Here is a 22,551-nt window from a genome sequence, read left to right as displayed (position 1 = left end):
GGTCAGACTAAATCAGGGGAGGGCAAACTATGGCCCACAGGCCACCCCCAGCCCATCAAGCCTTTCAATCCAGCCCGTGGGATTGCCAGCTCTGTGGCGCAGCTGGGCTGAGGCAGGCTCCCTGCCTGCCCTGGCCCCGTGCCGCTCCTGGAAGTAGCCGGCCCCGGGGGAGGAGCGGGGGGGAGAGACGGGGACAGAGGGTTCCGTGCGGTGCCCTCACCTGGAGGCACCGCCTCCCACAGCTGTCATTGGCCGGGAATGGAGAATTGTGGCCAATGGGAGCTTTGGGGGTGGTATTCACAGGTGAGGGCAGCATGCTGCGGAGGCGCCTGCCCCACCCCACCCCCAGGAGCCACTGCCAGACATGCTGGCCACTTCCAGGAGCATCACAGAGCCAGGGCAGGCAGGGAGCCTACCTTAGTCCTGCTGCACACCACTGCCACCCCAGAGCTGCTAGAGGTAAGCAGCACTGAGCTGGAGTCCGTATCCCAAACCCCTCCCGCACCCCAACCCCCTAATCCCTGCCTTGAGCCTCCTGCCACACCCCTCCTGCACCCCAACCCCTTGCCTTCAGTCCCTTCCTGCACACTGCACCCCATCCCAGACCCCGCACTCCCTCATGCACCCCAAGCCCCTGCCCCAGCCCTACATTCATGGCCCTGCATACAATTTCCCCAAGCAAATGTGACTCTTGGGCCAAAAAGTTTCCCCACCCCTAGACTAGATGGTTTTAGTATTCCTTCCGGCCTCAAAATCAATGGCTTTGTATCAGCTTAAGCATTAAAAGCCTGGCCTCCCTCTCTGAAGGTCAAGGGCTCAAGCCCTGTTGTTTACCATTGGGGGCAGGGGAAACCTTATGGTTGCATAGAGCAGGATTTGGTTTTCCAATTTTCTTTTCTAAAAAATTGATGTATTTAATTCACATGGTGAGAAAATATCCTTTAAACACAAGTTTTATACTTAAAAATGCAAAATCAATTAATTGTGCTGTGACAAACAACAAATTACAGATGTTCTGCATTTCAGTCATTTGTCCCACATGTTGATCGCTCATATCACGCATTGGCAGGTTTCAAGGTTGAGTAAGGCCCAGATCAACAAAGGTACCTAGGTGCCTAAATCTTAGTCTTAAACTCCACTGCAGTCCACCAAGTTCCCACTCAGCTGCCCCCTAACCCTATAGGGGCCTAAACTCACTCAGCTCCTGAACGTTTAGAGTAAAAGTTCTCTAGGCAACTATGGTTCTGTCTTTGGGCATGCACACTGCTGTCTCCCTCTCAGTGCCTGGATGCCTGTCTCCCACTTAATCCCTAGTGTGGCCCACAAACATGGGGAAGACAAGTGCCTTTCTCACATGTAGGGCCTGATCCAGTAGATGTGCTCAGTGGCCACCTACTGGATTGAGTCCCATTCAAAATCTTGACCCAAGAGAAGGAGGTGGTGGGGGCTTTTAGCCTAGTGGCTAGAACACTAGCCTGGGATATAGGACACACAGGTTCAGTTCCCCCTTGTACCTGATGAGGGGAGAGAAAGGATTGGCTCAGGGTCGCTCTCAGGAGGATGTTGAAACCACAGAGCTATGGGATGGGGCGTTCCCACAGTCTCTCCAATTGAAGCTCTTCCATGGTGTATAAATACTTAAAAAGGCACTAGGCCAGAGAATGAGAATGATTTTATAGCCTGCTAAGGGCACCCACCTGTGAGGTGGGAGACCTAAGTTACAGTCCCCCTGCTTCATTACCTATTCAGTTTTTTATCCAAAGTGGAACAGGAAAGACAGATGGAGTAGCATATCAGAGCATCATATCACCCAGTGGCTACAGCACCTCTTGAGAAGTTGGGGATCCCTGTTCAAAGCCTCTCTCTCATTAGGTAGTTGGGGGAATTGAACAAGCCTCTGCACCAGATGACAGGAAAGTACCCAACGTAACACCAATTTTTAAAGAGTTCCAGTGGAGATCCTGGCAATTACAGGTTTCAGTACTGGGCAAACTGGTAGGATATATAGTAAAAAAACAGAAGTACCAAACACATAGATAAGCATGATTTGTTTTTGCAAAGGGGAAATAATGCCTCACCAATCTACTAGAATTCTTTGTGGTTGTCCACAAGCATGTGGACAAGAGTGATCCAGTTGATATAGTGTACTTGGATTTTCAGACAAAGTCCATCACCAAAAACATTCAAGCAAAGCAAGTAGTGATGGGATACCATGGAAGGCCCTCTCATGGATCAGTAACTGGTTAAAAGATAAGAAAAAAAGGGTAGGAATAAATGGTCAGTTTTCACAATGGAAAGAGATGAACAGCAGGATCACCCAAGGATCTGTACTGAGACATGTGCTGTTCAATGTACTTATTAATTATATGGAAAAGATAGTGAACAGTGAAGTGGCAAAAAGTTTTCAGATGTTACAAAATTATTCCAAAGCTAAGTCCAAAGCTGACTGTGAAGAGTTACAAAGATCTCACAAAACTGGGTAACTGGATAACAAAATGACAGATTAAATTGGCTGGAAAAAATAATCCCAACTACACATATATAATGCTGGGTTTTAAATTAGACGTTACCACTCAAGAAAGAGATCTTATAGTCATTGTGACTAGATCTCTGAAAACTTCAGCTCAATGCACAGCAGCAATCAAAAAGGTTAACAATGTTAGGAACTGTTAGGAAAGGGATAGAAAAATAAGACAGAAACTATCCAGCTACTATTTAAATCTGTGGTGCACCCACACATTGAATATTGTGTGCAGCTCTGGTTGCCTCATCTCAAAAAGGATAGAATGGAGCTGGAAAAGATTCAGAGACGCTCAACAAAGATCATCAATAATATGGAACAGCTTCCGTTGGAGAAGAAACTAAAAGAGTATAGTTTTTTTATAAAAATATTTAGAGCTGTTGATTAATTGCAGTTTACTCATGCAACTAAAAAAAATTAATCATGATTAATCGTAGTTTTAATTGCACTGTTAAACAGAATACCAATTGAAATGTATTAAATATTTTTGATGTTATTCTGCATTTATATATATATATATATATATTGTATTCTGTGTTGTAATTGAAATCAAAGTGTGTATTATTTTTATTACAAATATTTGCACTGTAAAAATGATAAAAGAAATAGTATTTTTCAATTCACCTCATACAAGTACTGTAGTGTAATTTCTACAGTGAAAGTGCAACTTACAAATGTAGATTTTTTTTAGTTACACAACTGCACTCAAAAACAAAGCAATGTAAAACTTTAGAGCCTACAAGTCCACTCAATCCTACTTCTTGCTCAGCCAATTGCTAAGACAAACAAGTTTGTTTACATTTACAGGAGGTAATGCTGCCCTTTTATTTACAATGTCACCAGAAATTGATAACAGGCATTTGCATGGCACTTTTGTAGCTGGCATTGCAAGGTATTTACATGTGTGGTGGAAAAATTAACCACATGTTGTGTTTGGATCAGAACCAGTCCTCAGGCTCCTTTATTGATTACAAGCACAGGGGGATAACAGCTCTAAGTAGCTGCCCCCCGATGAAAAGCACACACAGCTTTTTAAAGCTTAAAACCACAGACAAATTACACATTTGTCTTAATTACCTTATTTGGAATATAGCAAAACAAGCTTTTCCTGTTATTGACAGGTGTTCTTTTGCGGTTAATGTTTCTTAAGCTGTGCTGCTGCAATTGCCTTACAATGGAATTTTCCACACCTCTTTTCTTATGCTTCAATATACACAGTTAGCTTGACCTAAGTTTTAGACCTACTTGGAAAGTTTAGGTGTACTTGGATCCACTGAATTTTTCCTCCACACGTGCCAGATATGCTAAACTTTCATATGCCCCTTCATGCTTCAGCCACCATTCCAGAGGACATGCTGATGATGCTCATTAAAAAATAATGTGTTAATTACATTTGTGACTGAACTCCTTGGGGGGAAATTGTATGTCCCTGGCTCTATTTTACCTGCATTCTGCCATATATTTCATGCTATAGCAGTCTTGGCTGATGACCCAGCACATGTTCATTTTAAGAACATTTTCACTGCAGTTTTCACAAAACAAAGAAGGTACCAATGTGAGGTTTCTAAAGACAGCTACAGCAGCCAAGGTTTAAGAATCTGAAGTGCCTTCCAAAATCTGAGAAGGACAAGGTGTGGAGCATGCTTTCAGAAGTCTTAAAAGAGCAACACTCCTGATGCAGAAACTGCAGAACCCGAGCCATCAAAACAGAAAATCCATCTTCTGCTGGTGGCAGCTGATTCAGATGATGAAAATGAACATGTGTCGGTCCGCACTGCTTTGGATTGTTATTGAGCAGAACCTGTCATCAACATGAACACATGTCTCCTGGAATGGTTGAAGCATGAAAGGACATATGAATCTTTAGTGCATCTGGCACAAATATCTTGTAATGCTGGCTACAACAGTGCCATGAAAATGCCTGTTTTCACATTCAGGTGACACTGTAAACAAGATGCGGGCAGCATTATCTCCTGCAAATGTAAACAAACTTGTTTGTCTGAGCAATTGGCTGAACAAGAATTAGGACTGAGTGGACTTGTAGGTGCTAAAATGTTACATTGTTTCATTTTTGAATGCATTTTTTTTTACAGAATTCTATATTTGTAAGTTCAACTTTCATGATAAGGAGATTGCACTACAGTACTTGTATTAGATGCATTGAAAAATACTATTTCTTTTGGTTTTTTACAGTGCAAATACTTATCAAAAATATAAAGTGAGCACTGTACACTTTGTATTCTGTGTTGTAATTGAAATCAATATATTTGAAAAGGTAGAAATCAAAAATATTTAAATAATTGATATTCTATTAACAGTGTGATTAATCGTGCAATTAATCAATATTTTAATTGCTTGGACAGCCTTAAAAAGATTATAAAAAGATTAAGCCTGTTCATCTTAGAAAAGAGACGACTAAGGGGAATATAATAGAAGTCTATAAAATCATGACTTGTATGGAATAAGTGAATAGAGAAGTATTATTTACCCTTTCCCTCAATACAAAAAAGGGGTCACTTTGTGAAATTAATAGACACAGGTTTAGTACAAACAAGAGGAAATACTTTTTCACACAAAGCATTAACCTGCAGCATTCACTTCCATGGAATGTTGTGATGGCCAAAAGCGTAACTGCATTCAAAAAAGAACTAGATAAGTTCAAGAGGATCAGTCTATCAAAGGCTGTCCAGGTAGTCAGGGATGCAACCCTATGCTCAGGGCAACCCTAAACCTCTGACTGCCAGAACTGGAAGGGGAAGATGGGTGGATCTCTCTAGCATTGCCCTGTTGCATACATTCCCTCTGAAGCTCTGGTGCTGGCCACTGTTGAAGACAGGATACTGGTGTAGATGGACCATTTGTCTGATCCACTATGGCCATTCTTATGTTCTTTAGTGGTCTAACCGCTGGATTAAGACTACATCTACACTACAGTTTTTGTTGGCATAATTTGTGTCATTCAGGGGTAGGAATAAACCACCCTGAGTGACATAAATTACACCAACATAAGCGCCGATGTGGACAGTTCTATGTCGGTGGGAGAGCTTTTCCCGCTGATGTAGGTCCTGTCAGCAGAGAGCATCTTCACCAGAGCGTTATAAGATCAGTACCACTTCCTCCTCCTCTAGTTGTTTCATGTGGACTGAGACAGGTGCCTACCTCATTCTCAAAATAAATGACTTAGGTGCCTGAGCTGCATAACTCCAGCAGAGGGGTTCCCAACTGTGTGAGAAGGATGGGGCTTCGGACACACCCCTCTTGTTGGCATCTCTCATTGGCTAGTTTAAGTGGCTCCCCTTTTAGAGTGCTTAGTTTGGTGGATCACATTCTTAGGCACCTCTCTATCTCGAGTCATTGTATTGGGAGCCTAGCACCTAACTCAGGCTTTGTGGATGGCTGTGTGTTCCTGTGATTTTCTAGCCACACAAGACTGGGCCTGAATTAGTGATGACAGAATGTTATGCTTCTCTTTCTGTATGACTTATATTGACTTCAGAAGATACAATTTTAGTCCATGCTCACAGGGTGGCACTATGACCACTGCTGTGGCTACGCTGCTTATGAGTCTGCTACTAACTCTGAACTTACTCTGGTCCTTTACCTGAATGAATAGCAGCTCATTCTTTTAGATCCAGAGGTCACAGACAAAGAAATCATAGAAAAGTAGGCCTGGACGGGACCTTGGTAAGTCATCTAGTTGAAGCCCCTGCACTGAGGTAGGGCTAAGTATTATTCAGACTATCCCTGACAGGTGTTTGTCTAGCCTGCTCTTAAAAACCTCCAATGATGGAGGTCCCACAATCTCTTTAGGTAACTTCTTTCAGTGCATAACTGCCCTTACAGTATAGGAAGTTCTTCTTAAAGTCTAACCTAAAATCTCCCTTTCTGCAATTTAAGCCCATTACTTCTTGTCCTGTTCTCAGTGGCTAAGGAGAACAATTTATCACCCTTCTCTTTAAAGCAACCTTTTATGTACTTGAAGACTGTTATCCTGTCCCCCCTCAGTCTTCTCTTCTCCAGACTTAACAAATCCAATTTTTTCAATCATTCCTTGGAGGTCATGTGTTCTAGATCTTTAATCATTTTTATTGCTCTCCTTTGGACTTTTTCCAATTTCTCCACATCTTTCCTGAAGTGTGATGCCCAGAACTGGATACAATATTCCAGCAGAGATCTTATCAGTGCTGAGCAGAGTGGAAGAATTACTTTTTGTGTCTTGCTTACAGCACTGCTGCTAATACATCCAAGAATTATGTTTGTTTTTTGCAAAAAGTATTACATTGTTGACTCATATTTCATTTGTGATTGACTATAAATCCGATACTTTTCTGCAGTACTCCTTCCTAGGCAGTCATTGCCCATTTTGTATTTGTGCAACTGATTATTCCTTCCCAAGTGTAGTACTTTGTATTTGTTCTCATTGGATTTCATCCTATTTATTTCAGAACATTACTCCAGCTGGTCAAGATAATTTTGAATTCTAATCCTCTCCTTCAAAAGAGCTTGCAACTGAGACAGTTACTGAATGTCTCCAGTTCAGGTATCAACATTTTAGAAAGAATGTTGAAAAATTGGAAAGCGTGCAGGAAAGTTACTAAGAAGATTGTAACAGGGAATTTGGAACGTTTCAGTGGGCTAGTGGTAGGAGCACTGGGCTCTCAGCCCCTGGCTTGGTTGAGGAGCCTTAGTCTTTAAGGTGGGAGGGAATAGGGGGACTTGGAGCCTCCCTCTCCACTGGGTTCCAACCCCTGAACAGGGGGAGCCCTCCCAGCAGGAATTTCTAAATCCACTGCCCTGGGCTACTTCCTACCAATGTCTGCTAAGTTTGAGGCATGGCCCCTCTAGTCCAGTTCACTGCCTGGCTTGCCTCCCATATCACCCTCTTGTGGATCTTGGGCAGTGCCCTGCCATGGTTCCAGTTTCCTTTGGGTGGGACAGGCACAAGTTGATGAAGCCAAACCCCACAATGTCTCTGGGCTTTGCTCACTCAGTTATCTCCAGTGCCAGAGACTCCTACATATACTTTGCAGTCTCCCTTGGCTGGGGAGACAGTGCTTACTCCCAGGTGGCTGCCTTGGCTGCCAGGCTAGTACCCCTGCGTCTCAGGCAGGGAGACAGCTAGATCTGGCCCCTTCACCAGTCAGTCCCAAACTGAGCTAGGCTCCCTCCTTTTCTCCCCCTTCTAGGTCTGGCATTTAATGCAGGTATAATGGGGCAGGGCTAGCTGGGCCTAAAGGCTCTCTCTAACCCCTACTGTGCTGGTGGGAAGTTTCTCTGCTTCATCACCATGCTAGAAGATCTGGAAAACCAGACTTCAAGTAAGAGACTAAAGGAACTCAATTTCTGTAGTTTATGAAGGAGAAGTTAAAGAGGTGACTTGATCACAATCTCTAAGTACAGCAGTACCCGTGGCACCTTAGAGACTAACAAATTTATTAGAGCATAAGCTTTCGTGAGCTACAGCTCACTTCATCGGATGCATCTGATGAAGTGAGCTGTAGCTCACGAAAGCTTATGCTCTAATAAATTTGTTAGTCTCTAAGGTGCCACGGGTACTCCTTTTCTTTTTGCGAATACAGACTAACACGGCTGCTACTCTGAAACCTCTAAGTACAGCAGAATCTCATTTATCTGATGTCATTGATATAGGCGCCAGATCAGAAAACCAAAAATTTGCATAATCTGGAGAATGGGAAAGTGTGAGACTGAAGCACCATCAAGCAGCCACAGGAGAATTTGCCTGCTTCTAGACCTGTGTGCACTGGTTGTTCGGTTAATACAGAAAGCTGGCTAATGGAGGGTTGGATAAACACGGTTCTACTGTACTTATGCAGAGAGAAGAATGCTCATACTAGAGGGTTCTTTAATCTAGAAGGCAGAGGCATAAGGCATCCAATGGCCATAAATTGAAGTCTGAAAAGTTTGAATTGAAAATAAGGCACAAATTTGTAAGAGCATAGTAATCAACTACTGCTTATCTGTGACAACTGTATTATGGTCCCACAGTTGTGGCAGAACAATATGTTGGAACGGATACATAAGGGACACCAGGGCCTCACAGAATGCCAGGAGCCAGCCCTAACATCAGGGTGGTGACCTGGCCTAGGATGGCCATCCAACATCTTAACAGAGAAAAGGAAATGCGACAAAGTCAGTCCGTCACTGGTGCTTAGCCATGGTATGAGAAAAGAACCTGATGCGCAAGCAGCAGGCTTTCCCAGAGTGGCTACAGGTCCACTCACCAGATGGAGGTTGGAGCACACACTGCTTCCTGGCTTGCCTGTGGGCTCTCTGGTGGCTCTCTGTGATGACTGCACCAGACATAACCCGGCTTCTCCAGACTGAGCATTTGTGGGCAGGGTTCTTCCAGTTGTCAGTGGGAATGCTGAATTTGAGGCCTTGCTTGACCTTGTCGCTGTATGGGAGCTTTGGCATTCCTCTGCGTTGCAGGCAGTTCTTAAATTGACCATAGAACACAGCCTTTGGCAGACAATCTTGAGGCATGTGCTTCACACATCCCAGCCAGCAAAGCCTGTGAATGTCCAGCGTAGTCTGCATAGACAGTAGGCTGTCTCTCAAGAATCCTCCCCATTCTCTCAAGGATCTTGTTATTGGTGATCCTTTGGTCCTAAAGTAACTCCAAGGACTTTTCTAAGAGAGTGGAGGTGGAAACTGTTCAATCTCCACTCCTGCATGTAGTATGTAACCCAGCTTTCACAAACATAAAGGAGGGTACTAAGGACACAGGCCTCAAATTGCTAACCCTGAACACAGAGTTGTCTGTTTGTTGTTCCAAACACATGAGGTAAGCTTGCCAAAGATACAGAAGTTTTCTTGATTCCATTATCAAGTTCCCTATCAAGGTTAAGTGAGCTGGTAAGAATTGAGCCGGGATAGCAGAAGTGATCCACATTGTCCAGAGCTTCATTTTTGACATAGATTTTAGGTGGATTGTTGGTACCTTGTGACATGACAGTTGTTTTCTTGATACTGATTACTATGCCTGGCATTGGGCAGGACCAAAAAAGCAGTTTGGAACCATGCAAGCCATGCAAAATGATGACAAAGATGCAACTCAAAGAGCATCTATAGCATCTTCCGGAAGGCCTTGGATATTAATAGCACTATACTGTCTGAAGCAAAGGATCATACCAGCCTGGGACCCATCAATTATTTTTCTATATTTGTAAAAAAAATTTACTTTTCCACTAGATTCACAAGTGATCAGGATATAGAAAATGGAAAGGGTGTCTTTTCATTTGGACAATGGGAAGAAACAGTCACTGATAATGGGGTTACAGTTTGACAGTTCAGAATTGTGTGCTTTTGGGATACATTTCAAGCATATTCCTTTCAGCCCCCACCACCCAAAAAGGGAGAGAACTATCAGAGAGAGCAACACAGATTGCTAAGAGATAGCTACAAGAAAATGATTCCAGAATAGCTCCATTGAAGAATAGGTGCTATAATTACCTATCCAGGAACAAGGTAGTTTTCCTTTAAATAATTTGTGAGGCTACTAGTGGCACTCGCTGAGTTCCATGTCTGAAGTTTCTAGAACCCACTCAGAGCAGCAGTGTGAATTTAGTTAGGCCTGGTATGTTTGTATATATTTAGAGACTCAGCTGTGTCTATGAGGTGTCTTCATATTGTCTTTATGTAACCAAGAAAAGACACAAGAAAGTTGAATCATAGAAGATTAGGGTTGGAAGAAACCTCAGGAGGTCATCTAGTCCAACGCCCTGCTCAAAGCAGGGCCAACACCAACTAAATTATCCCAGCCAGGGCCTTCTCAAGCCAGGTTTCTTCAAAACCTCTAAGGATGGAGATTCCACCACTTCCCTAGGTAACCCATTTCAGCACTTCACCACCCTCCTAGTGAAATAGTTTTTTGTAATATAACAACCTAAACCTCCCACACTGCAACTTGAGACCATTGCTAATTGTTCCGTCATCTGCCACCACTGAGAACAGCCTAGTTCCATCCTCTTTGGAACCCCCATTCAGGTAGTTGAAGGCTGCTATCAAATCCCCCCTCACTCTTCTCTTCTGCAGACTAAACAAGCCCAGTTCCCTCAGCCTCTCCTCATAAGTCATGTGCCCCAGCCCCCTAATAATTTTTGTTGCCCTCTGCTGGAGTCTCTCCAATTTGTCCACATCCTTTCTGTAGTGGGGGACCCAAGACTGGATGCAATACTCCAGATGTGGCCTTACCAGTGCTGAATAGAGGGAATCTCTGTGTAATTTCTTGAGATGATTGTAACACTCCCTGGGTGAAACCAGGGTTGTGAAGTATTTTGCCACTACCTGCCCTTGTTGTGAAGCAGTCTTGTCTTGCCTGCTGTAACTCAGCTCCCTGAAACTAACAGCTTCTGGCCACACTCAAACACTGACCTCCAGGTCTCTGCAGACCTCTCCCTCTCTGTGCAAGCTTGTGATAGACCAACACCAACTCCCTAGTCCTCAGAGCACTCCCTGTAGTTTCCAGCCTTTGTCACTGGACACTCACAAAAATTACCAGGTAAGCTGTGCCTGATGAGATAATGTGAACATAGCTCAACTGGTACAACTCACAATCAGGTCCTCTATAACAATACTGCACTGATATATTTCTAGTGAAATAGTCAAATTTATTATCAAAAGGTTAAGTTTTAAGAGATAGTGAATAAGGATAATAAATTGAAACTGAAATGTTTACACATAAAACAAAACATAAAACATGATTCTTGGTCTACACTTCTTAATGGTTACCTTTCCTATTTAATAAAGGAGATTTTCTCCCAAAGATTTTTTCTGATAGAGCTGCTGGTTTTCAGTCAAAACTAGGATCCAAGCTTTCATGAATATCCCATACCTTTCAATGAGTTTCTTCCATGAATGGATCACAAAATATCTTACTTGTCCCCCAGCTATAGCCCTTTGAAGAGAACCCCAGTTGTTTATTCTTTTGTGTATTGTTCCCTGTTGATTTTGCATACCCCATTCATTCTGTATGCTGATGGAGCTTCCATTGTACTGATTTTCAATCCTTAATTTACATCAAAGAGATGCTTTATCTGTCAGAATTCCTGTTTGTCAACTCTGCCTTGTTACAGATTTTAAAACATATTTTCAGTAGGTATAGATAACTCCTTATATAGTGTCATTACATATATTTCACAATTATGTTAATGACTAGTGTGTCACCATCATTCATTTGATACCTTACAAGACACTTCGTATGGATAAATATTATTTTAAAAAGTGTGTTAGGTATAGTAAGCTTGTCAGACATAATAGGCATTGCTGACACAGAGTAATGAACTCTTTGTCAGTTGGCACTGGGAATTTCTAAGGGTCACAATGATCCTGAAAAGAATGAAAATCATATGTAGGATCATCAGGCACAGCTGTAACATGACTGTATTTTGTATTAAACATTTTGCAAACCTGATTCTAATTTGCTGTTTTTTCTTTCCAAACAGTTATTCCAGTTCTGTTTGTGGCCCCCTGGGGAATAGCCAGATCAAAACTAGAAAACACAGGGTAAGTTACTATATAAAGATGATCATACAAGATTGATTTGTTTGTTTTAATGGGTTTTCTGATTGTTTATAAGTTAGTATGCACAGACATGCCACTTTTGCTGGAGACCTTTGACAGTATAGGACACCAATATCATCTCTTAGGGCAGTTTGGTTTTATTCCTTTGGGAACAGTGGGAGGTGCAGACCATCTTGAAGGATGGGGACACTATCTTCCCTGAAAGCAGTATTTGGTCTGAGTCCTGTTGAAAACAATGGGAGAGGGCAGCCATTTTGAAAAGGGTCCATTATAAAGAATGTCATATATGATCACTAGCCCTCAAGAAAATTCTTCAAAAGTAATCAAATCATGAGAGGTCAATGAGTTTTAAATTATATGGGAAGTTTGAAGGGTCTGCATTATCCCCTTATTAAAATCATTGAGGAGAAAAATGCTCTGGAAGGTGTTACATTTATTAAAAGATGCATTTTTAAAATTAATTTTAACTCAAAAACTAATTCATGGACTGACTTGTAAATTCTCAGAAGCTTTATTCTGGACTCAAAGAATAAGTGCTATAATTTTGGGAAGAATATGCCATGTACTTCATACATTTCAAAATGGCTGCATGTCTGCTTTAATGGCAATACTGAACTAAACCTTAACTATATAATCACAACCAGAGCTTTCATGGTAAAAAGACAAAAACACCACATTTTGCAATGGTTAAGTTTGTTTATGCATAACGACTACAAACCAAGCATTTTAAAATGAGCAAATCTGCAATAATGTCAGAGACAGCAATGATTCAACAGTTTATAGAAAGCACAATCTTCACCCGAACCATTTCTACACACGTCACAATCTATCACTTTCATAAGCAAATGCTCCACCAAAACAACCTTAACTCTGTCCTTGTAGTGACACCATCCTAGAATCTTCATTTCTTCAATCCTTATTTATTTTCCCAAAGCCAGTTTAAGCTATACAAATAAGGGCTTTCATTATCCTCTTTGCTTTTAAAGATTTGTTACCTTTAAATGCAGTAATTTTTCTGAGAGAATAAGAAATTTACAGGCTGCGGCTAACATCTTTATTTTTTTTTTAAATCAGTGTGCTTGTATAGTGAACATATTGCCAAACTCCAGTCTTCCCTTCATCAGGCATCAGGCTTTTAATTATGTTGTGGACAATAGCAGCTGTAATATTAAAGTGAAAGAAGGCACTTGACATACTAGCCTTTGCTCTTTTCCTTCAATTTCTATCATATCACTTCCAGTGTTTATGAGGCTTTTATACACAATAGCAGAGTATTTATGGTACATGGACAACTTTGTCTTTTGTATTATTGCTATGATATAACTTCTATTGCAGCAGCAATAAGAGCCACTCATGGTTATGGTGCCATTGGGCTGGGAGCTGTCCAAACAGATGGACAATGACTGTTCATGGGTGGGGGTAACAGAGACACCAAACACATACAATAGGATGTTCTTAGCCAGTCAGGAGCAGTGATCACAGCTTCTCACTTGCCTGACCATTATCCAGTTGTACTTTCCTGTATGCACCACAGCAAAGGTGAGTTTCGAGCAGGGATGCAAAGGATAACAAGGTTTATAGGTTGTGACAGAGCTTTCCCCATGTGTAAGGGGCAGCCTTTAAAAAGTCACAAAAGGGATTATCAGAGTATCAAGTGATGGCACCTGGGATCATTGGTGGAGGAAGGCAAGAGTCAACTTTGTAAGAAGGCATCAGAAAAGGTAGGCAGGATAAATTCTAAACTGTGAAGGACTTGTGTTTGTCGTGGAAGAGGGGAGCAAGTTGGGGAATTTAAAGACAAGAGTGGCATGGTTGCCTTTGATAGGCAGGGACTGGACTCTATGACCCAGGAAGTCCTGTTCAATTCTGTGTTCTTATGACATAATCCAAATCGTGGGCCAGGAAAATGATCTTAGCAGGAGCATTTTGAATGTATTCTCATAGATTTAAGGCCAGAAGGCACGATTATGATCACCTAGTCCGATTTCCTGCATAACATGGGCCAGAGAATTCCAGCCAGTGACTCCTCCATGAAGTCCATAACTTCAGTTTGAGATATCACATTGTGAAAGGTCCACGAGGTGCCACCTGGACTTAGGGACCATTGAGGCCTCCAAACCCACCAGCCTGGGCTATCCCTCTCACACTGTGATGCTATTGTCAAGCTACAAGCTTCTGACAGGCACTACACTTACACAGACAGCTGCAGGAAGGGACACACCCAACTGAGTTACATGAATGATCTCCCAGCCACTAATGAACCTTCAATGGAGAGGCTTCAGCCAGTTTCCCCCCAGCTCCCCAGCATTGTACCCTCTCATACTGCTCAAGGCTCCCTTGGGCCATGCAAATTCGTTATATAGTTCACCACTCCCTCAGTGCGAAATGGACATACACCAGCCTTTGTAATCTGAACTGGGATTTCCCAAGCATTTTAAACCAGAGACACAGTAGTTTAGGTAAAATATAGAACAGATTTATTAACTACAGAAAGATAGATTAAGTGATTATAAGTAGCAGGCCTAGAGATCAGAGTTGGTTACCTAAGAAATAAAGCAGAATTTAGACTGAGAATTTAACTTAAACAGACTAAGCAAAATTTGAATCAAACAGATTCTGACCCTAATAGATGGTACAGTCAGTTTATGGTTCCTCAGTATACAGACTAGACCCAGGGGCACAGCCAGGCGGAGAAAACAGGGGGAGCAGAGATTAAAAAAGGCACCACCTGCTTGTACTCACCCGGCAGTGCTCCGGGTCTTCAGCGGCACTTCGGGGTCAGGTCCTTCACTTGCTCCGGGTCTTCAGCGGCACTGAAGGACACCTCCCTTCCGCCACCGAAATGCCGCCGAAGAGCAAGAGCAAGTGAAGAACCTGACTCTGAAGTGCCGCTGAAGACCCAGAGCACCGCCTGACCCACCGCCGGGTGAGTAAAAATTAAAAGGGAGCCAAAAAATTTAAAAGGCGCCACTTCTGCTCAGTGGGAGAGCGGCCGCTGCCCTGCTCCCTCCCTAGCTACTAGACCCCTTTCCAGCCAGGGACCAAAGTCCCTCATTCAAAGTCTTTTCCTTCCAGATGTTCTTCTAGATGTTGAGATGGCAGGGGAGGGGAGAGGCCTAGAGATGATGTTATCTCTTTTTTTATAAAAAAAACTTCCAGCTGCTAGAAAGATCCTTGCTGTGACATGGGGGTCAGGCAGTCCCCATTGATCATAGATACTAAGGTCAGAAGGGACCATTCTGACCATCTAGTCTGACCTCCTGCATAGCGCAGGCCACAGAATTTCACCCACCCACTCCTATGAAAAACCTCACCTATGTGTGAGCTATTGAAGTCCTCAAATCATGGTTCAAAGACTTCAAGGAGCAGAGAAGCCTCCCTCAAGTCACCCATGCCCCATGCTACAGAGGAAGGCGAAAAACCTCCAGGGCCTCTCCAATCTGCCCTGGAGGAAAATTCCTTCCCGACCCCAAATATGGCGATCAGCTAAACCCTTAGCATATGGGCAAGATTCACCAGCCAGATACTACAGAAAATTCTTTCCTGGGTAACTGAGATCCCATCCATCTAATATCCCATCTCAGGGGATTAGTCCTATTTATCCTGAATTTTAAAGATCAATTACTTACCAAAATCTCAAAAGCAGATAGATCTTTTGCCCCCACTGCTTCCCTTGGAAGGCTATTCCAAAACTTCACTCCTCTGATGGTTAGAAACCTTCGTCTGATTTCAAGTCTAAACTTCCTGGTGGCCAGTTTTTGCCCATTTGTTCTTGTGTCCACACTGGTGCTGATCAAATAGATAGTCTCCATTGCATATATGCCTTCTTTAAGGCACCTCTGGGATAGTGGATTCTTTCTTGATAGGCCCTCAACGCCCATCTGGCTGGTGATGGGTGCTCCTTTGTCCCTATTGAAAGTCTGGCTGTGGTCGTTTCTCAACTTCACAACATCAAGTTCAGGGAGCTGGAGCTTGCAGTAGTCAAGGTGAGAGATGATTAAGAGTTTTGTCCGTGTGAGCATAGGGCAAAGATCTGCAGTTCCATTTTGGCCATGTTGAGTTTTAGATAGCAAGTGGACACCCCCAGGAGATGGTTTGTTTGGTTGGAGGGACACTGGTTCTAGTTGGAAAGGTACATTTATTTGTATGTTATCAACATCATGGTTATAGTTTAAGTCACGTTTGCGGATAAGATTACTGAGATATAAGAGTTGCAAGGTTTGTACCTGAACACTGTTGGGTGATGCGTTTCAGCATGTTATCCTTCTGTTCATGAATGCGTGGAGTACGAGTAAAAAATTTTGAAAATTTTTAAGTAACTTAGGAACCCATTAAAATCAGATACAAGTTAGGAACCTAACTCCATTAGGCTATTTTGAGAATCCCAGAAATAATTCTTACATAATATTAAATGTTATGACAGTGTAAACATAAGTTCTTGGATTTTTCCTTTAAAGTGAATATTTTAAAAATTTTTTGAAAGAATTCTCTTAGCTTGTGGTCTCCATTCTGGGCTGTGTGCTTTTCTGTATAATTGCTTATAAAATCTTCTTCTATCAATATTTAAGTCATTTTCTAGTTTTGTTTAGTTTGTGTCTATTTTGGCATATGATCTATGATTTGCCTTACCTCCAGATATACAAAGCTTTTTGGCTGACAATTTCCTTTTTTAAAAAAAATTTAGAACTCATCAGCATTTTTCCAAACAAAAACATTTGTTTAAAATGATGTTTTTAAGGCAGCATTCCTAGCAAATCAAGACTTGCCTGGATGAAAGCTTCCAGGGCCAGGGTGCCTGTCTGGATGAAGTCCCCACAGGTGCAGGCAGAGGAAGAGTGAGCAGTGGTGTTGGCAACAAGCTAATTTCCTCCCATTGTGGGTTCCAACTTGTGAGTACCTGCAAATTAAGGATTAAAAGGAGAAAAACCCTACCTTCCTGCCTCCCTCCCTCTGCTGGCAAACTCCTTTACTCTCCCCGCTGGCTTCATTTCACCAGCCAGCAGGAAGACTAAGTACCTATTCTGATTTCAGAGTAGCAGCCGTGTTAGTCTGTATTCGCAAAAAGAAAAGGAGTACTTGTGGCACCTTAGAGACTAACAAATTTATTAGAGCATAAGCTTTCGTGAGCTACAGAAGTGAGCTGTAGCTCACGAAAGCTTATGCTCTAATAAATTTGTTAGTCTCTAAGGTGCCACAAGTACTCCTTTTCTTTTTACCTATTCTGAGGATCATACTTTAGTCAACTATTTCCCAGTTTTGAATGTGATACTTGGATGTGGAGTGCAGAACAGGTCAAAGGTCACTGAGTTTATTTCCCCTATTTCACCATTCACCAAGCACAATTTAAGAGACTAGGATGAGGAATTCCTCCAGTTTAACACTGACAAGGGCAAATCTGCTGGTGCTGAAGTAAAATTTTTTTTTTAAATCACCTGCAAGACTCCCCTCCTTCCAGTGTTCATCTTCGAGCTGGACTATGCGTGTTCTCATTCCTGGAATAAAGCATCTACAGAGCCATGAACTTGGAAAGCATCTAGCACATGTATGTCCTTTGGGAACCGCTCAAGTACTGCCTTCCAGTAGCAGATGTTCAGTGTCCATGGGCATTTTGTAAAAGAGGTGGGACTCTCAGTAGTTCCTTTGTGTCAGTGGTTAGCAGCCATTGGAGGAAACTTTCTACCTGGGCACAAAGAAAAGGAGTACTTGTCACCTTAGAGACTAACAAATTTATTAGAGCATAAGCTTTCGTGAGCTACAGCTCACTTCATCGGATGCATCCGATGAAGTGAGCTGTAGCTCACGAAAGCTTATGCTCTAATAAATTTGTTAGTCTCTAAGGTGCCACAAGTACTCCTTTTCTTTTTGCGAATACAGACTAACACGGCTGCTACTCTGATACCCGGGCACAGGGTCTGATTTCAGCCAGACATTAGCTTGTCTTTAAAATAGTTACTTATATTTATAGTTTAATTGTTTTTAGGGCTGATTAATGACAGTTAACTCACACGATTAACTTAAAAAAGTTAATCTCAATTAATCAGTTTAAATTACATTGTTCAATAGAATTAATCCCAATTGAAATTTTTAAAATATTTTTGGATGTTTTCTACATTTTTAAATATATTGACTTAAATTACAAAATACAAAGTGCACACTGCTTACTTTATATTATTAATTATTATTATTAATGATTACAAATATTTGCACCGTAAAAAATGATAAAAGAAATACTATTTTTCAATTCACCTAATACAAGTATTGTAGTGCAATCTCTTTATCGTGGCACTTTTGTAGCCAGCATTGCAAGGTATTTACGTACCAGATATGCTAAACATTTGTGTGCCCCTTCATGCTTCGGCCACCATTCCAGATGACACTCATTTAAAAAAAAGTGTTAAATTTGTGACTGAACTCCTTGGGGGAAAATTGTATGCATCCTGCTCTGTTTTACTGGCATTCTGCCATATATTTCATGTTATAGCAGTCTCGGATGATAACCCAGCACATGTTGTTCATTTAAGAACACTTTCACTGCGGATTTGAGAAACTCAAAGAAGGTACCCGTGTGAGATTTCTAAAGATAGCTACAGCACTCGACCCAAGGTTTCAGAATCAGACATGCCTTCCAAAATCTGACAGTGACAAGGTGTGGAGCATGCTTTCAGAAGTCTTCTTCTGGTGGCATCTGACTCACAAGATGAAAATGAACGTGCATTGGTCCGCACTGTTTTGGATTGGTATCAAGCAGAACCCATCATCAGCATGGACACATCCTCTGGAATGGTGGTTGAAGCATGAAGTGACATATGAAATCTTTATCACATCTGGCATGTAAATATCTTGCAATGCTGGCTACGACCATGCCATGCGAACACCTGTTTGCACTTTCAGGCAACATTATAAACAAGTGGGCAGCATTATTTCCTGCAAATGTAAACTAACTTGTTTGTCTGAGCAATTGGCTGAACAAGAAGTAGGACTGAGTGGACCTGTATGCTCAAAAGTTTTACATTGTTTTATTTTTGAATGCAATTTTTTTAAAAAACATAATTCTACATTTGTAAGTTCAACTTTCATGATAAAGAGATTGCACTACAGTACTTGTAATGAAGGAATTGAAAAATACAAATATTTGTACTGTAAAAAAACAAAAATTGTAACACACACACACACACACACACACACACACACAGTGAGCACTGTACATTTTGTATTCTGTGTTGTAATTGAAATCAGTGTATTTGAAAATATTTAAATAAATGGTAGTTTATTATTGTTTAACAGTACAATTAATCACATGATCAATCAATTAATTTTTAATAATTGTTAATTATTGTTTTTAATTGCTTGACAGCCCCAATTGTTTTTTGTTTTTCTGCACCTTTAGAGTTGAGGTAGGATTTGGCATATTTCTCTGCATGCTGGAGTCAAGCTGGTCCAGCTTGATGGGATATGGCCAATCTTGATTTTAAGAAGTCAGGGTTCCAGAGGTGTACTGTGTGCCCTCTATTATTCCAGGATATGATCATAGAATATCAGGGTTGGAGGGCATCTCAGAAGGTCAAATGATGCCCATACCAGATGCATGATATGCCCAGAGAAGAATCAATTCCCAGATCTTTGCTCACTTTTTTGAGCTTTCAGCTCACAGATCCATGAGCACCAGCAAGTAGGGCTGCAGGCCTTCTTAATGAAGGAAAGGCCTCAATGTGCGAGCCTAAGACCTGGGTGGTAGTGGCTGCAATTCCATGTGGGAACTCAAGAGACCAGCTGTGGCTGCTAAGCTCTCTTCTGCATGAAGCCTGTAGTTCCAGTTGGAACTATCAGCACAGCTGCAAGTGATCCTAGGAGAGTTTCAGGTTTGGAACAGTGAAAGTCAGCACTTGGATCTGCTGATACAAGGGTGCAACCAATGTGGGGGCCATCTTTGGTGTCATCTGAGGTTTCAGGACAACCAGGAACTTTCATTACCACCTCTGTGGTATCAACATTGCCTTAACTACCTGAGGCTTTGGAGACGCAGGACCCTCTGTAATGCCAATACTCCAGAGAGATTCTCTATCCTCAGATATTGGTACTGGTTGTTCAAATATAGTGAGGCAGACTTCCTGCATGGAGACTTCAGCCCCTCTCCCCTTGTTCTTCAAAGGCAGGGAAAAAAGAAAATGGGCCAATCACAGGCCTCAGATCTTGAGCCTACCAAAAAGAAAGAGCAAATCATGGGGTCAGTGCCAGAACCTGTGCTCCCAGAGTCTGTGTTCTGGGTACTGCTCAGTTACTCAGAGACCATGGGAGTTGCCTGTACATTGGTCAGCATTGCCCTGCCTGGGCTGAATAGTATGATTTTCTTCCCTCAGAGGGATCCTAAGAGGGAACCCTTCTTGCAGTAGAGGGGAGATGCTCTATGTGGAGAGTATCAGATCTGGGAGCTGCCCACTTCATCTTCAAAGCCATCTCAGATGCAGAGCTGGCCTTAGGGAAAACGGCACACTGGGTGAACTTGTATTTTGGTACCCCCCCATCACTCCTGGCCCCAATGGGTTCCCTGGGCTTCCCCCTCCCACCCTCATCACCTCTGGGCCTGCTGTCTCCCCCAGTGTTTACTTCATCTTGAAAAAAGAAAAGGAGTACTTGTGGCACCTTAGAGACGAACAAATTTATTTGAGCATAAGCATCTGATGAAGTGAGCTGTAGCTCACGAAAATTTATGCTCAAATAAATGTTAGTCTATATTCGCAAAAAGAAAAGGAGTACTTGTGGCACCTTAGAGACTAACATGGCTGCTACTCTGAAACCTTTGTATTGAAAGAGATTGAAGAGCTCAGCCTCAGCACAAATTAAGCACTGGCAGGATAGCCAGCCAGGTGCCTAGCTCTGAAGACAACACCACTGCCACCAACAGTGCAGAAGGGTGGCATGGTATATGGTGTATTGTCACCCTTACTTCTGCACTGCTGTTGTGGCTTGCGGTGCCTGGCCTGTGGTTTAAGGCGGGATTTGTGCTGTCACATGGGAGCTGCATCTTGCCAGAGCCCAGGGCCCTCCTGCAGCCCTTTGGCCACTCCTGGCTCACTGGGGTACTGTTTCAGATTTTGGGGGATGGGAGAAAAAACTTTAACCATGATTCCAGGGACTACTTAGGCACCTGAAAATTCTAGGTTTTTTTGCCAATAACTTAGGGATTAGCTGACAGGAGCAGTCTAAGAAAAAATATATACAAACTCCAGTTAAAGCCACGTTTAAAGTTTATATGTAAATTTAGAACAATCAGGAAATACAGCAAGATATACAGCAAGGGGTCGGTTTTATTCAAAATCTTTATTAATGATCTGTATGATGGGATTAATTGCACCCTCAGCAAGTTCACAGATGACACTAAGCTGGGGGGAGAGGTAGATACGATAGAGGGTAGGAATAGGGTCCAGAGTGACCTAGACAGATTGCAGAATTGGGCCAAAAGAAATCTGATGAGATTTGGCAAGGACAAGTGCAGAGTTTTGCACTTAGGAAGGAAGAATCCCAGGCACTGCTACAGGCTGGGGACTGACTGGCTAAGCTGCAGTTCTGCAGAAAAGGACCTGAGGGTTACAGTGGATGAGAAGCTGGATAGGAGCCAGCAGTGTGCCCTTGTTGCCAAGAAGGCTGTCAAGGTTCCTTCCCCACTCTGAACTCTACGGTGGAGATGTGGGGACCTGCATGAAAACCTCCTAAGCTTACTTTTACTAGCTTAGGTTAAAACTTTCCCAAGGTACAAACTATTTTACCCTTTGCCTTTGGACTTCCACTGCCACCAGCAAACGTCCGGGTTTATTTTTGGAGAAAGTTGTTTGGAAACGTCTCCCCCCCCCCAAATCCTCACCAAAACCTTGCACCCCCCTGCCTGGGGAAGGCTTGATAAAAATCCTCACCAATTTGCATAGGTGACCACAGACCCAAACCCTTGGTTCTTAAGAACAATGAAAAAAACATTCAATTTCTTACAAGAAGAATTTTAATACAAGAAAAAGTAAAAGAATCACCTCTGTAAAATCAGGATGGTAAATACCTTACAGGGTAATTAGATTCAAAACACAGAGAATCCCTGTAGGCAAAACCTTAAGGTACAAGAAAGACACAAAGACAAGAATATTCATTCTATTCGGCACAGTCTAATTTCTCGGCCATTTAAAGAAATCGTAATCTAACGTGTATCTAGCTATATTACTTACTCAGTTCTAAGACTCCATTCCTGTTCTATCCCCGGCAAAAGCATCACACAGACCAACAGACCCTTTGTTTCTCCCTCTCTCCAGCTTTGAAAGTATCTCGTCTCCTCAGTGTTCAGGTGCCAGGGAGGTTATCCTAGCTTCTTAACCCTTTACAGGTGAAAGAATTTTTCCATTGGCCAGGAGGGATTTTAAAAAGGTGTTTACCCTTCCCTTTATATTTATGACAAAGGCCAATGGCATATTGGGCTGTATTAGTAGGAGCATTGCCAGCAGATCGAG

At 42.3% G+C, this 22,551-nt stretch overlaps 1 protein-coding gene across 1 annotated transcript in view; it reads left to right on the top strand.

The window, feature by feature from the left end:
- Nucleotides 1-22,551, top strand: part of GLP2R (glucagon like peptide 2 receptor) — a 143,918-nt gene that overhangs the window by 44,876 nt on the left and 76,491 nt on the right. Inside the window, exon 8 of the mRNA XM_038371934.2 lies at nt 11,986-12,046. Within this exon, the coding sequence (XP_038227862.1) occupies nt 11,986-12,046 (61 nt within the window). The remainder of the gene's footprint in view (nt 1-11,985; nt 12,047-22,551) is intronic.

Source organism: Dermochelys coriacea, chromosome 14 (genome assembly GCF_009764565.3).
Source record: "Dermochelys coriacea isolate rDerCor1 chromosome 14, rDerCor1.pri.v4, whole genome shotgun sequence".
Classification (NCBI taxonomy): domain Eukaryota; kingdom Metazoa; phylum Chordata; order Testudines; family Dermochelyidae; genus Dermochelys; species Dermochelys coriacea.
This window is presented reverse-complemented; position numbering and strand designations above follow the sequence as displayed.